The sequence below is a fragment of the Salmo salar genome, chromosome 11, assembly GCF_965601325.2.
Source record: "Salmo salar chromosome 11, fSalSal1, whole genome shotgun sequence".
Classification (NCBI taxonomy): Eukaryota; Metazoa; Chordata; class Actinopteri; order Salmoniformes; family Salmonidae; genus Salmo; species Salmo salar.
The window spans coordinates 2,130,917-2,146,661 of NC_138301.1; the positions used below are offsets into that span (position 1 = coordinate 2,130,917).

Sequence of the window (15,745 nt, forward strand, 5' to 3'; positions counted from 1 at the left end):
CAGTGTAGACATTGTTAATGTTGTAAATGACCATTGTAGCTGTCTGCCACTCTAACCTGGTGGTCCCAGCGCGCACGACCCACGTGGAGTTCCAGGTCTCCGGCAGCCTCTGGAACTGCCGGTCTGCAGCCAACAAGGCTGAGTTCATCTCAGCCTATGCTACCCTCCAGTCCCTAGACTTCCTGGCGCTGACGGAAACATGGATTACCACAGATAACACTGCTACTCCTACTGCTCTCTCTTCGTCTGCCCACGTGTTCTTGCATACCCCTAGAGCATCGAGCCAACGGGGTGGTGGCACTGGAATCCTCATCTCTCCCAAGTGGACATTCTCTCTTTCTCCCCTGACCCATCTGTCTATCTCCTCAGTTGAATTCCATGCTGTCACACTTACCAGCCCTTTCAAGCTTAACATCCTTATCATTTATCCAGGTTCCCTTGGAGAGTACATCAATGAGCTTGACGCCTTGATAAGTTCCTTTCCTGAGGATGGCTCACCTCTCACAGTTCTGGGTGACTTTAACCTCCCCACGTCTACCTTTGACTCATTCCTCTCTGCCTCCTTCTTTCCACTCCTCTCCTCTTTTGACCTCACCCTCTCACCTTCCCCCCCTACTCACAAGGCAGGCAATACGCTTGACCTCATTTTTACTAGATGCTGTTCTTCCACTAATCTCATTGCAACTCCCCTCCAAATCTCCGACCACTACCTTGTATCCTTTTCCCTCTCGCTCTCATCCAACACTTCTCACTCTGCCCCTACTCGGATGGTATTGCGCCGTCCCAACCTTCGCTCTCTCTCTCCCGCTACTCTCTCCTCTTCCATCCTATCATCTCTTCCCTCTGCTCAAACCTTCTCCAACCTATCTCCTGATTCTGCCTCCTCAACCCTCCTCTCCTCCCTTTCTGCATCCTTTGATTTTCTCTGTCCCCTATCCTCCAGGCCGGCTCGGTCCTCCCCTCCTGCTCCGTGGCTCGACGACTCACTACGAGCTCACAGAACAGGGCTCCGGGCAGCCGAGCGGAAATGGAGGAAAACTCGCCTCCCTGCGGACCTGGCATCCTTTCACTCCCTCCTCTCTACATTCTCCTCTTCTGTCTCTGCTGCTAAAGCCACTTTCTACCACTCTAAATTCCAAGCATCTGCCTCTAACCCAAGGAAGCTCTTTGCTACCTTCTCCTCCCTCCTGAATCCTCCTCCCCCTCCTCCCCTCCTCCCTCTCTGCAGATGACTTCGTCAACCATTTTGAAAAGAAGGTTGACGATATCCGATCCTCGTTTGCTAAGTCAAACGACATCGCTGGTCCTGCTCACACTGCCCTACCCTGTGCTTTGACCTCTTTCTCCCCTCTCTCTCCAGATGAAATCTCACGTCTTGTGACGGCCGGCCGCCCAACAACCTGCCCACTTGACCCTATCCCCTCCTCTCTTCTCCAGACCATTTCCGGAGACCTTCTCCCCTTCCTCACCTCGCTCATCAACTCATCCTTGACCGCTGGCTACGTCCCTTCCATCTTCAAGAGAGCGAGAGTTGCACCCCTTCTGAAAAAACCTACACTCGATCCCTCCGATGTCAACAACTACAGACCAGTATCCCTTCTTTCTTTTCTCTCCAAAACTCTTGAACGTGCCGTCCTTGGCCAGCTCTCCTGCTATCTCTCTCAGAATGACCTTCTTGATCCTAATCAGTCAGGTTTCAAGACTGGGCATTCAACTGAGACTGCTCTTCTCTGTGTCACGGAGGCTCTCCGCACTGCTAAAGCTAACTCTCTCTCCTCTGCTCTCATCCTTCTAGACCTTTCTGCTGCCTTTGATACTGTGAACCATCAGATCCTCCTCTCCACCCTCTCCGAGTTGGGCATCTCCGGCGCGGCCCACGCTTGGATTGCGTCCTACCTGACAGGTCGCTCCTACCAGGTGGCGTGGCGAGAATCTGTCTCCGCACCATGCGCTCTCACCACTGGTGTCCCCCAGGGCTCTGTTCTAGGCCCTCTCCTATTCTCGCTATACACCAAGTCACTTGGCTCTGTCATATCCTCACATGGTCTCTCCTATCATTGCTATGCAGACGACACACAATTAATCTTCTCCTTTCCCCCTTCTGATAACCAGGCGGCGAATCGCATCTCTGCATGTCTGTCAGACATATCAGTGTGGATGACGGATCACCAGCTCAAGCTGAACCTCGGCAAGACGGAGCTGCTCTTCCTCCCGGGGAAGGACTGCCCGTTCCATGATCTCGCCATCACGGTTGACAACTCCCTTGTCCCCTCCTCCCAGAGTGCTAAGAACCTTGGCGTGATCCTGGACAACACCCTGTCGTTCTCCACTAACATCAAGGCGGTGACCCGATCCTGTAGGTTCATGCTCTACAACATTCGCAGAGTACGACCCTGCCTCACACAGGAAGCGGCGCAGGTCCTAATCCAGGCACTTGTCATCTCCCGTCTGGATTACTGCAACTCGCTGTTGGCTGGGCTCCCTGCCTGTGCCATTAAACCCCTACAACTCATCCAGAACGCCGCAGCCCGTCTGGTGTTCAACCTTCCCAAGTTCTCTCACGTCACCCCGCTCCTCCGCTCTCTCCACTGGCTTCCAGTTGAAGCTCGCATCCGCTACAAGACCATGGTGATTGCCTACGGAGCTGTGAAGGGAACGGCACCTCCATACCTTCAGGCTCTGATCAGGCCCTACACCCAAACAAGGGCACTGCGTTCATCCACCTCTGGCTTGCTGGCCCCCCTACCTCTGAGGAAGCACAGTTCCCGCTCAGCCCAGTCAAAACTGTTCGCTGCTCTGGCACCCCAATGGTGGAACATGCTCCCTCACGACGCCAGGACAGCGGAGTCAATCACCACCTTCCGGAGACACCTGAAACCCCACCTCTTTAAGGAATACCTAGGATAGGATAAAGTAATCCTTGTAACCCCCCCCCCTTAAAAGATTTAGATGCACTATTGTAAAGTGGTTGTTCCACTGGATATCATAAGATGAATGCACCAATTTGTAAGTCGCTCTGGTTAAGAGCGTCTGCTAAATGACTTAAATGTAAATGTAAATGTAGCTGGAAACGGCTGATTTTTTATGGAACATCTACATAGGCATACAGAGGCCCATTATGAGCAACCAATACTCCTGTGCTCCAGTGGCACGTTGTGTTAGCAAATCCAAGTTTATCATTTTAAAAGGCTAATTGATCATTAGAAAGCCTTCTGCAATTTTGTTAGTACAGCTGAAAGCTGTTGTTCTGATTAAAGAAGCAATAAAACTGGCCTTCTTTAGACTAGTTGAGTATCTGGAGCATCAGTATTTGTGTGTTCGATTACAGGGTCAAAGTGGGCAGAAACAAAGAACTTTCTTCTGAAACTCGTCAGTCTATTCTTGTTCTAAGAAATGAAAGCTATTCCATGTGAGAAATTGCCAAGAAACTGAAGATCTCGTACAATGCTGTGTACTACTCCCTTCACAGAACAGCGAAAACTGGCTCTAACCAGAAAAGAAAGAAGAGTGGGAGGCCCCGGTGCAGAACTGAGCAAGAGTACATTAGAGTGTCTAGTTTGAGAAATAGATGCCTCACAAGTCCTCAGCTGGCAGCTTCATTAAATAGTACCCGCAAAGCAACAGTCTCAACGTCAACAGTGAAGAGGCGACTCCGGGATGTTGGCCTTCTAGGCAGAGTTGCAAAGAAAAAGCCATATCTCAGACTGGCCAATAAAAAGAAAAGATTAAGATGGGCAAAAGAACCAAGACACTGGACAGAGGTAAGTTTTATTGCTTCTTTAATCAGGACAACAGTTTTCAGCTGTGCTAACATAATTGCAAAAGGGTTTTCTAATGATCAATTTGCATTTTAAAATGATAAACTTGGATTAGCTAACACAAGAGTGATAGTTGCTGATAATGGGCCTCTGTAAGCCTATGTAGATATTCCATAAAAAATCTGCCGTTTCCAGCTACAATAGCGATTTACAACATTAACAATGGTGGCCCCCGGACCAACTTTGGGAAACACATAGTGGAGCTCCGTGGCATGGTGCTGAATGGACTGCGCCCAACACAGCTGATCTAGTCGTCAGCTATATGATACTTTTTTTAGAATTTTTCCCCCACAGTTAGGTAATCTACAATGCATACAGTTGAAGTCGGAAGTTTACATACACTTAGGTTGGAGTCATTAAAACTCGTTTTTCAACCACTTTCTTGTTAGCAAACTATAGTTTTAGCAAGTCGGTTAGGACATCTACTTTGTGAATGACACAAGTAATTTTTCCAACAATTGTTTACAGGCAGATTATTTCACTTATAATTCACTGTATCACAATTCCAGTGGGTCAGAAGTTTACATACTCTAAGTTGACTGTGCCTTTAAACAGCTTGGAAAATTCCAGAAAATGATGTCATGACTTTAGAAGCTTCTGACAGGCTAATTGACATCATTTGAGTCAATTGGAGGTGTACCTGTGGATGTATTTCAAGGCCTACCTTCAAACTCAGTGCCTCTTTGCTTGACATCATGGGAAAATCAAAAGAAATCAGCCAAGACCTCAGAAGAAAAAAATTGTAGACCTCCACAGGTCTGGCTCATCATTGGGAGCAATTTCCAAACACCTGAAGGTACCACGTTCATCTGTACAAACAATAGCACACAAATACAAACACCATAGGACCACGCAGCTGTCACACCGCTCAGGAAGGAGACGCGTTCTGTCTCCTAGAGATGAAGGTACTTTGGTGCGAAAAGTGCAGATCAATCCCAGAACAACAGCAAAGGATCTTGTGAAGATGATGGAGGAAACAGGTACAAAAGTATCTATATCCACAGTAAAACGAGTCTTATATTGACATAACCTGAAAGGCCGCTCAGCAAGGAAGAAGCCACTGCTCCAAAACCGCCATAAAAAAGCCAGACTACGGTTGGCAACTGGAAATGGGGACAAAGATCATACTTTTTGAAGAAATGTCCTCTGATCTGACGAAACAAAAATAGAACTGTTTGGCCATAATGACCATCGTTATGTTTGGAGGAAAAAGGGGGAGGCTTGCAAGCCGAAGAATACCATCCCAACCGTGAAGCACGGGGGTGGCAGCATCATGTTGTGGGGGTGCTTTGCTGCAGGAGGGACTGGTGCGCTTCACAAAATAGATGGCATCATCAGGAGAAGGGAAAATTATGTGGATATATTGAAGCAACATCTCAAGACATCAGTCAGGAAGTTAAAGCATGGTTGCAAATGGGTCTTCCAAATGGACAATGACCCTAAGCATGCTTTCAAAGTTGTGGCAAACTGGCTTAAGGACAACAAAGTCAAGATATTGCAATGGCCATCACAAAGCCCTGACCTCAATCCTATAGGAAATGTGTGGGCAGAACTGAAAAACTGTGTGTGAACAAGAAGGCCTACAAACCTGACTCAGTTTTACCAGCTCTGTCAGGAGGAATGGGCCATAATTCACCCAACTCTTTGTTGGAAGCTTGTGGAAGGCTACCCGAAATGTTTGACCTAAGTTAAACATTTTAAAGGCAATGCTACCAAATACTAATTGAGTGTATGTAAACTTCTGACCCACTGGGAATGTGATAAAAGAAATAAAAGCTGAAATAAATCATTCTCTCTACTATTATTCTGACATTTCATATTCTTAAAATAAAGTGGTGATCCTAACTGACCTAAGACAGGGAATTTTTACTAGGATTAAATGTCAGGAATTCTCAAAAACTGAGTTTAAATGTAATTGGCTAAGGTGTATGTAAACTTCCGTCTTCAACCCTTTATGAAAATCATATAGGTCTGGCGAAGGGGACAAGAAGTCCCATTGGTGTCTACATCAAAATGTATGGTCTTATTATTAGTAGGCTTTACTTAAATGGTTAAAAAAGTTAACTGACAGTCTACCTCTCCTTGCCTTTCTCATTTCTCTTACCTGTTTAGTGAGGTCAATTCCCTCCACAAGGGCTTCCCTCCACATCATTCAAAAACCCCCAGAAAGTCTTAACTTTATTTCCCTCCTTCCTTCATTTCTATTCCCTAAAATGACCTTGATAGCTCACGACAGTGAATGGCAATGAAGGGCTTCACCACACACACACACACACACACACACACACACACACACACACACACACACACACACACACACACACACACACACACACACACACACACACACACACACACACACACAGGCTGTGCAACTAAGCCTGGGGTGCCAATCATTTTGTCCATGCCATTTGTCTTTATTTTCCAGTGGTGGAAAAAGTACTCAATTGTGATACCTGAATAAAAGTAAATGCTATACATCAAATTCCTTATATTTATCAAACCAGACGGGATGATTTTCTCATTTTTTATTTATTTACGGACAGACAGAGGCACACTCCCACACCGAGACATCATTTACAAACACAGTATTTGTGTTGAGTGAGTCCGCCAGATCAGAGGCAGTAGGAATGACAATGTGTTATATTGATAGGTGCTTGAATTCGACCATATTGCTGTCCTGCCTGAGCATTAGAAATGTAACTAGTACTTTTGGGTGTCAGGTAAAATGTATGGGAGTAAAGAGTACATATTTTATTTTGGAATGTAGTGGAGGTAAAGTTGTCAAAAATATAAATAGCAAAGTAAAGTTCTGATACTTTGAACTAATATTTACATTTTGGGGGGTATGTTTACTTAAGTCATTTACCCCACTGTTATTTTCAAAATAAAAATTCTAAACTAAAATCCAATAACAAGGTGTGGAGACCAAACTTATTTGAGAAGAAATAGGGATTTCAAAAAAAAAATTTAAGTGCAAGGGTGCCAATATATTTGGCCACTACTGTAGAAATATCCTTACACCTTTGATTAAAATACCACACACCTTTGCTTTTACCACACAATTCATATCTTTGCTAAAACTAAACTAAAGGTTATATGCCTCCACTTTTCTTTCTCCCGTTTTATTTATTTGAAAAGTTACAAATACATAAGATTAGTCATAAGATTAGCATTGTGGTTAAGGTTAGGGTTGAGGTCAGATATTAAGAAGAGAAATTGTAGAAATAGGCGGGGTTTATGACTTTGACTGTGGTAACTAGTGACGACCTCTTGGCGTAGATAGGTAGCTAATAATCATAAGTAATATGCCTTTTTGTAATTATATTATTCCTAAACCATACCCGAGGAAAAGGCCAAACTCTTTGGCCACGACTTAAAGTAGTGGAACGGTTCTTCTCTACACTAATTCCAAGAGGGTTCCTAAAACCGTTGCACATACTCAAAGAAGCTGGGCTGCTTGTAGCCGGTGTGGCTTTTGGTTGAAGCAGAGACGAAGAGAAAGAGGAAGAGAGCCCAAACTCATCTGAAAATCTGTCTCCCTCCAGCAGGTGGCGTTTTTTCACCGACCAAGGAATTCGTTTTTTTGTATGGAGGTCGATGAGAGAGTGTCGAATTTGATCACCAAAGAAATTCATGGTTTATTTGCTACGTGAGGTTTATTTAATCGAATAGATGTTTCGTAATGCATACGACTGTACTGACATAAGTAGGATACGTGACATCCTGGCAACTGAGAAATAAACACTTTATATCGGAGTTGTCTCGAGAATGCATATTCATGTTTGAGGCAAGTAGCAAAGCATCTCTCTCTCTCCAATGAATACAGGCGGTTGACGTCAACAACCCTCATCGAATATTTAAGTTAAAGTCCCGACGGGGTGTGGTATATGGCCAATATACCACGGCTAAGGGCTGTTCTTAGGCATGACTCAAAGCCGTGGTATATTAGCCATATACCACAACCCCCCGAGGTGCCTTATTGCTATTATAAAAGTGAATTAGAGCAGTAAAAACACACATTTTGTCACACCCGTTATATATGGTCTGATGTACCACGGCTGTCAGCCAATCAGCATTCAGGGATCGAACCACACAGTTTATCATTCAAAATAGGTGAAAATAATTAGATGTATCCACCAATCCAAAGAAAGGATAGGCGGGAGCTAGACGGTTCGCCGTGCCGCTTTGTGGACAACGACTGTCATTGTTAGGGCGGATAGGCAAGTATCTTGTCAGTATATCCATAATCTTTGCTTGAAGAGAGTGTTGTCGGAGAGCAGACTTTCGAAAAGCTTCTGGACAGTGCGAGAGCCATCACGAACAGAAAGGGAAGAGAAAGCATGGCTTTAAACCTTACCATCAACAGTAGCAACCCTCCTTTAGGTAAGCGTGATAGTATTGTTTGCTAGGTAAAGCTAAAATATGGATAAGAATCTTTGGCTAGTAAAAGTAAGCTAGCATGTGTCGTCTGACAGTGAGGGTCCGTGATGACAGTTCATTATAGCTACTGAGAGCTAGCTAGACTTCTGTTGTCGTGACACAATGTCGAAACTATCACCAGGAAGTAAGTAATTATAAATGTTATGTTGGTATTTCATAAAGTAAATTAATCCTAGCTAGTTAGACATTTTATTTTATGTTCTCAATGCATGATGTAACGATAGTCGTTGGAAATGTCTGCTAAATAAGTCACAACACAGCTAACATAGCTAGCTTAATAATGAAGCTACGGTAGATGGGATGTGGACCGACGATGAATATGACGAGATGATCTTTCTGCCCAGAATGCTTCTAGTCATCTTCCCATTAGACAGCTCTGCAAGCGTTGACTTACTGTATGTCAACGCGTTCGTTACTCACGAAATACCTGCCCTGCCTGCAACTATCGTAATTTACTTTTGTTTCGCCCGGTACAGTACCATAAAATATTCACTCCCCTTGACCTCTCCCATATTTTGTTGTTACAGCCGACATTTTTAAATGGATTACATGTATATTTTGTCACTGATCTACACACGATACGCCAACATGTCAACGTGGAATTATATTTTAGAAATGTTTACAAAATAAAGCTGAAATATATTGAATCTATAAGTATTCAACCCCTTTTATGGCAAGCCTAAATAACTTAAGGAGTAAAAAATTGATAAACAAGTCAGATAAATTGCATGGACTAACTGTGTGCAATGGTGTGTAACAGGAGTTTTTTAATGACTACCCCATCTCTGTACTGCACACAAACTCAGCAAAAAAAGGAAGGTCGTCTCACTGTCAACTGCGTTTTATTTTCAGCAAACTTAACATGTGTAAATATTTGTATGAACATAAGATTCAACAACTGAGACATAAACTGAACAAGTTCACAGACATGTGACTAACAGAAATGGAATAATGTGTCCCTGAACAAAGGGGGGGTTCAAAATCAAAAGTAACAGTCAGGATCTGATGTGGCCACCAGCTGCATTAAGTACTGCATTGCATCTCCTCCTCATGGACTGCACCAGATTTGCCAGTTCTTGCTGTGAGACGTTACCCCACTCTTCCACCAAGGCACCTTCCCGGACATTTCTGGGGGGAATACAATGACAACAAAGCTCAGTCCGATGATGCTGTGACACACCGCCCCAGACCACGACGGACCCTCCACCTCCAAATCGATCCCGCTCCAGAGTACAAGCCTCGGTGTAACGCTCATTCCTTCAATGATAAACGCGAATCTGACCATCACCCCTAGTGAGACAAAACCGCGACTCATCAGTGAAGAGCAGTTTTTGCCAGTCCTGTCTGGTCCAGCGACGTTGGGTTTGTGCCTATGGGCGACATTGTTGCCTGTGAAGACCTGCCTTAAAACAGGCCTACAAGCCCTCAGTCCAGCCTCTCTCAGCCTATTGCGGACAGCCTGAGCACAGATGGAGGTATTGTGCGTTCCTGGTGTAACTTGGGCAGTTGTTGTTGCCATCCTGTACCTGTCCCACAGGTGTGATGTTCAGATGTACCGAACCTGTGCAGGTGTTGTTACACATGGTCAGCCACAGTGAGGATGATCAGCTGTCCGTCCTGTCTCCCTGTAGCGCTGTCTTAGGCGTCTCACAGTATGGACATTGCAATTTATTGCCCTGGCCACATCTGCAGTCTTCATGCCTCCTTGCAGCATGCGTAAGGCACGTTTACACAGATGAGCAGGGACCCTAGGCATCTTTCTTTTGGTGTTTTTCAGAGTCACTAGAAAGGCCTCTTTAGTGTCCTAATTTTTCATAACTGTGACCTTAATTGCCTACCATCTGTAAGCTGTTAGTGTCTTAACGACCGTTCCACAGGTGCATGTTCATTAATTGTTTATGGTTCATTGAACAAGCATGGGAAACAGTGTTTAAACCCTTTACAATGAAGATCTGTGAAGTTATTTTGACTTTTTTTTTACAAATTGTCTTTGAAAGACAGGGTCCTGGAAAAGGGCCGTTTTCTTTTTTTTGATGAGTTTACAATTATCTGTAAGGTCCTTCAAAGTCGAGCAGGGAATTTCAAGCACAGATTCAACCACAAACACCAGGGAGGTTTTCAATGCCTGGCAAAGAAGGGCACCAATTGGTAGGTGGGGGGAAAAAAAGAATATCCCTTTTGAGCATGGTGAAGTTACTAATTATACTTTGGATGATGTCTCAATACACCCAGTCACTACAAAGACACAGGCGTCCTTCCGAACTCAGTTGCCGGAGAGGAAGGAAACTGCTCAGGGTTTTTACCATGAGACCAATGGCGACTGGCTGTAATAGGAGAACTGAAAATGGATCAACAACATTGTAGTTACTACGCAATACTAACCTCATTGAGAGAGTGAAAAGAAGGGAGCCTGTACATAATACATATTCCAAAACATGCATCCTGTTTGCAATAAGGCAGTAAAGTAATACTGCAAGAAATAAATGTACTATCAAAAGGAAAAAAATGTAATGTATTGTTTTTGGACCGGAAAACAGTTGAAGTCAGAAGTTTACGTACACCTTAGCCAAATACATTTAAACTCAGTTTGACAATTCCTGACATTTAATCCAAGTAAAAATTCCCTGTCTTAGGTCAGTTAGGATCACCACTTTATTTTAAGAATGTGAAATGTCAGAATAATAGTAGAGGGAATGATTTATTTCAGCTTTTATTTATTTCATCACATTCCCAGTGGGTCAGAAGTTTACATATACAAATTGAGTGTATGGTAGCGTTTGCCTTAAACAATTTAAACTTGGGTCAAATGTTTCACATTGCCTTCCACAAGCTTCCCACAATAAGTTGGGTGAATTTTGGCCCATTCGTCCTGACAGAGCTGGTGTAACTGAGTCAGGTTTGTAGGCCTTCTTGTTCACACACGGTTTTTCAGTTCTGCCCACACATTTCCTATAGGATTGAGGTCAGGGCTTTGTGATGGCCATTGCAATATCTTGACTTTGTTGTCCTTAAGCCAGTTTGCCACAACTTTGGAAGTATGCTTGTGGTCATTCTTCATTTGGAAGAACCATTTGCAACCATGCTTTAACTTCCTGACTGATGTCTTGAGATGTTGCTTCAATATATCCACATAATTTGCCCTTCTCCTGATGATGCCATCTATTTTGTGAAGTGCACCAGTCCCTCCTGCAGCAAAGCACCCCCACAACATGATGCTGCCACCCCCGTGCTTTACGGTTGGGATGGTGTTCTTCGGCTTGCAAGCCTCCCCCTTTTTCCTCCAAACATAACGATGGTCATTATGGCCAAACAGTTCTATTTTTGTTTCGTCAGATCAGAGGACATTTCTCCAAAAAGTACGATCTTTGTCCCCATGTGCAGTTGCAAACCGTAGTCTGGCTTTTTTATGGCGGTTTTGGAGCAGTGGCTTCTTCCTTGCTGAGCGGCCTTTCAGGTTAAGTCGATATAGGACTCGTTTTACTGTGGATATAGATACTTTTGTACCTGTTTCCTCCAGCATCTTCACAAGGTCCTTTGCTGTTGTTCTGGGATTGATTTGCACTTCTCGCACCACAGTACGTTCATCTCTAGGAGACAGAATGCGTCTCCTTCATGAGCTGTATGACGGCTGTGTGGTCCTATGGTGTTTATACCTGCGTACTATTGTTTGTACAGATGAACGTGGTACCTTCAGGCGTTTGGAAATTTCTCCCAAGGATGAACCAGACTTGTGGAGGTCTACCATTTTTTTCTGAGGTCTTGGCTGATTTCTTTTGATTTTTCCCGTGATGTCAAGCAAAGAGGCACTGAGTTTGAAGGTAGGCCTTGAAATACATCCACAGGTACACCTCCAATTGACTCAAATGATGTCAATTACCCTATCAGAATCTTCTAAAGCCATGACATCGTTTTCTGGAATTTTCCAAGCTGTTTAAAGGCACAGTCACCTCGTATGTAACTTCTGACCCACTGAAATTAAGTGATTAAGTGAAATAATCTGCCTGTAAACAATTGTTGGAAAAATTACTTGTTTTATGCACAAAGTAGATGTCCTAACCGACTTGCTAAAACTATAGTTTGTTAACAAGAAATTTGTAGAGTGGTTGAAAAAAAAATATTTTTAATGACTCCAACCTATGTGTATGTAAACTTCCGACTTCAACTGTAGGTACCTCAGGTGCATATTTGGTGAGTAAATGGCTATCTGGTTAATTAAAACATTTGCGAAATGTTTCTTGCAAGGTCATAAGATGGCTGCATCTTAAGTCATTTTCACACATGGTTCAAGATGATCCAGCCACCCTAATCATAGACTGTTCTCTCTGCTACCGCACGGCAAGCGATACCTGAGTACCAAGTCTAGGTCCAGAAGGCTTCTTAACAGCTTCTACCCCCAAGCCCTGAGACTGCTAATCAAATGGCTATCCGGACTATTTGCATTGACTCCCCCCCCCCCCCCCCCCCCTCCATTTTTACACAGCTGATCCTCACTGTTTTAGTATCTATGCATAGGTATTAAGTGACTATCTACATGTACAGTAGCAGTCAAAAGTTTGGACATCTACTCATAAGAGTTTTCTGTATCTTTATTTTTTTTTCTACATTGTAGAATAATAGTGAAGACATCAAAACTATGTAAACACATGGAATCATGTAGTAACCAAAAAAGCTTCTCCTGGAATGCTTTTTTTGAGATTCTTCAAAGTATCCACCCTTTGCCTTGATGACAGCTTTGCACACTCTTGGCATTCTCTCAACCAGCTTCATGTGGTAGTCACCTGGAATGCATTTCTACACACAAGGTGTTTCTTGTTAAAAGTTCATTTGTGGAGTTTCTTTCCTCCTTAATGAGTTCGAGGCAATCAGTTGTGTTGTGACAAGGTAGGGGTGGTATACAGAAGATTGCCCTATTTGGTAAAAGACCAAGTCCATATTATGACAATAACAGCTCAAATAAGCAAAGAGAAATAACAGTCCATCATTACTTTAAGACATGTCAGTCAATCTGGAAAATGTCAAGAACTTTGTTTTTTAAAGTGCAGTCACAAAAACCACTAAGCGCTGTGATGAAACCGGCTCTCATGAGGACCGCCACAGGAAAGGAAGACCCAGAGTTACCTCTGCTGCAGAGGATAAGTTCATTAGAGTTAACTGAACCTCAGATTGCAGCCCAAATAAGTGCTTCAGAGTTCAAGTATCAGACACATCTCAACATCAACTGTTCAGAGGAGACTGCGTGAATCAGGCCTTCATGGTCGAATTGCTGCAAAGAAACCACTACTAAAGGACACCAATGAAGAAGAGACTTGCTTTGTCCAAGAAACAAAAGCAATGGACATTAGACCGGTGGAAATCTGTCCTTTGGTCTGAGTCCAAATGTGAGATTTTTGGTGTGGGGTTGCTTTGCTGGTGACACGGTCAGTTACTTATTTCGAATTCAAGGCACACTTAACCATCATGGCTACCACAGCATTCTTCAGTGATTCGCCAGTCCCATTAAGCGCAAACCAGATGGGATATCATTTGTTTTTCAAAAGGAAATGACCCAAAACACACCTCCAGTCTAAGGGCTATTTGACCAAGGAGAGTGATGGTGCTGCATCAGATGACCTGGCTTCCACAATCACCCGACCTCAACCCAATTGAGATGGTTTGGGATGAGTTGGACCGCAGAGTGAAGGAAAATCAGTCAACAAGTGCTCAGCATATGTGGGAACTCCTTCAAGACTGTTGGAAAAGCATTCCAGGTGAAGCTTTTTTGTTTACTACATGATTCCATATGTGTTATTATAGTTTATCTTCACTATTATTCTACAATATATAAAAAATAAATACCCTTGAATGAGTAGGTGTGTCCAAACTTTTGACTGGTACTCTACATATTACATCAATTACCTTGACTAACCTGTGGCCCCGCACATTGACTCGTTAGCCCCTGTATATAGCCTCGTTACTCTTATTTTTTAACTTTAGTTAGTAAATATTTTCTTAACGGCATTGTTGGTTAAGCTTGTAATAAGCACTTCACGGTAAGGTCTACACCTGTTGTATTCGCATGTGACAAAGTTGATTTGAGTCTATATTTTGCTTTGGATAGTTGCTGTCATGGCGTTAGCAATAATAACTTGCTGATGCAAATGACATGAGACCAGCTGGAAATACTTTAACTGGTTTATGCATTCGAATCAGAATTTTTGCATGTATAATTTATCATTGACCTGTTGATGGGAAGTTATTCACAGTTCAAAGCTGTTGAGTACACAAAAACAACCGAAACCACTCTTGTGACTTTTGTCACAGAACAAGTTTGGCAAGTTTCTTAAGTATGCATACTAGCTAGTCTAAAATGCCAAACACAAGCATTCTGGATGATATCATAATCATGTTTGTTTCCAACATTTAGGGTTGTTTTTCATCAAGAAGTCAGTTCTGCTTCGTGTTTTGTTTCCTTGCCATGATGCTAACGAGGATTGTGATACTGGTATTGTCCCGGCCCTAGTTGACAGTTGACAGACTTTTGTCAATTAGACCGACCGCCTCAATTCGGTCTTATGTAGCAACATTTTAAATCTTGTTTCTTTTTTTTACATTGGGTAAAAGTAGATTCAGATCAACAAAATGGTATATCATACACTGCAGTTGAGGAACAATGGGAAAGTAATTCTGATTTCAAAGGTAATGAACCCTCCTTTTGATAAAAATGGACCTTGAATGTTTTGGTATGCCTACTGGAGAGCTCTTCTTTGTCTACACCTATTAAGTCGTTTTAGGTAGGTAGGTAAACAGTAAACCACAATCCTTACCCATACCTACAGTACGAACGCATTGTCATAGCTAGCCACCATGCATGTAACGCTGGAGTATGAATCTGCAGGTAGCTAAAGTTAACCAACTAGGTTCATTGTTAACTAGCTAGCTAACATTAGGCTATAACTAGCAATGCAAATGGATTTCTGAGAAATAATATTACTACTAGATCATGTAATGTTAGCTAGCGAGCCAGCAAGCTAATGTTCGCTTGCTTGCTAACAGTACGCTTTAACTTGCAAGGAAAACAACTTTCTGACAAAATTAGAAATGTATAATATCTTAAAATGTAGTTAGACTCTTACCCATATACATGGATGAATACTTCACAGCAGCGTGTCTTTTCCGGGCAGCAATTTTGAGCGCAGTAGCAACACTTTTATAGTTTTCCATGGCTAATGTTATATTTTTCAAAAAAGCTGCGGTAGCAAGGATTGTCTACACATACTGAGCAGCTAATGTTATAGACAGTGTTGCCAACAAATTTTCAGGGTAAGTTGCTAGAGGCAGGTTGATTTGTTGCTAAAAGTTGCTAAATGACGTTGTGATGTTATTGCGTGATAACGTAAAACTGCGTCATTACGTAGAATACACAATAACGTTACTCAAATTGACTTGCCACCTCCGCAAAAAATATGATTTGACATTTGTTCAGGTACAGACTGCCACTCTTTTTT

At 43.0% G+C, this 15,745-nt stretch overlaps 1 protein-coding gene across 5 annotated transcripts in view; it reads left to right on the top strand.

The window, feature by feature from the left end:
- The first annotated feature begins 7,937 nt into the window (after positions 1-7,937).
- LOC106561878 (bifunctional glutamate/proline--tRNA ligase) overlaps positions 7,938-15,745 on the top strand; it is a 58,819-nt gene continuing 51,011 nt past the window's right edge. For 4 of the 5 annotated variants that reach the window (XM_014126152.3, XM_014126154.3, XM_014126155.3 and 1 more), the window contains exon 1: positions 7,938-8,204. In XM_014126152.3, coding sequence (XP_013981627.1) covers positions 8,162-8,204 — 43 coding nt within the window. In that variant the 5' untranslated portion in view covers positions 7,938-8,161. Of the gene's footprint in view, positions 8,205-8,348; positions 8,386-15,745 lie in introns of those variants that run through there. The other variant, XM_045688932.2, reaches the window with a different exon arrangement.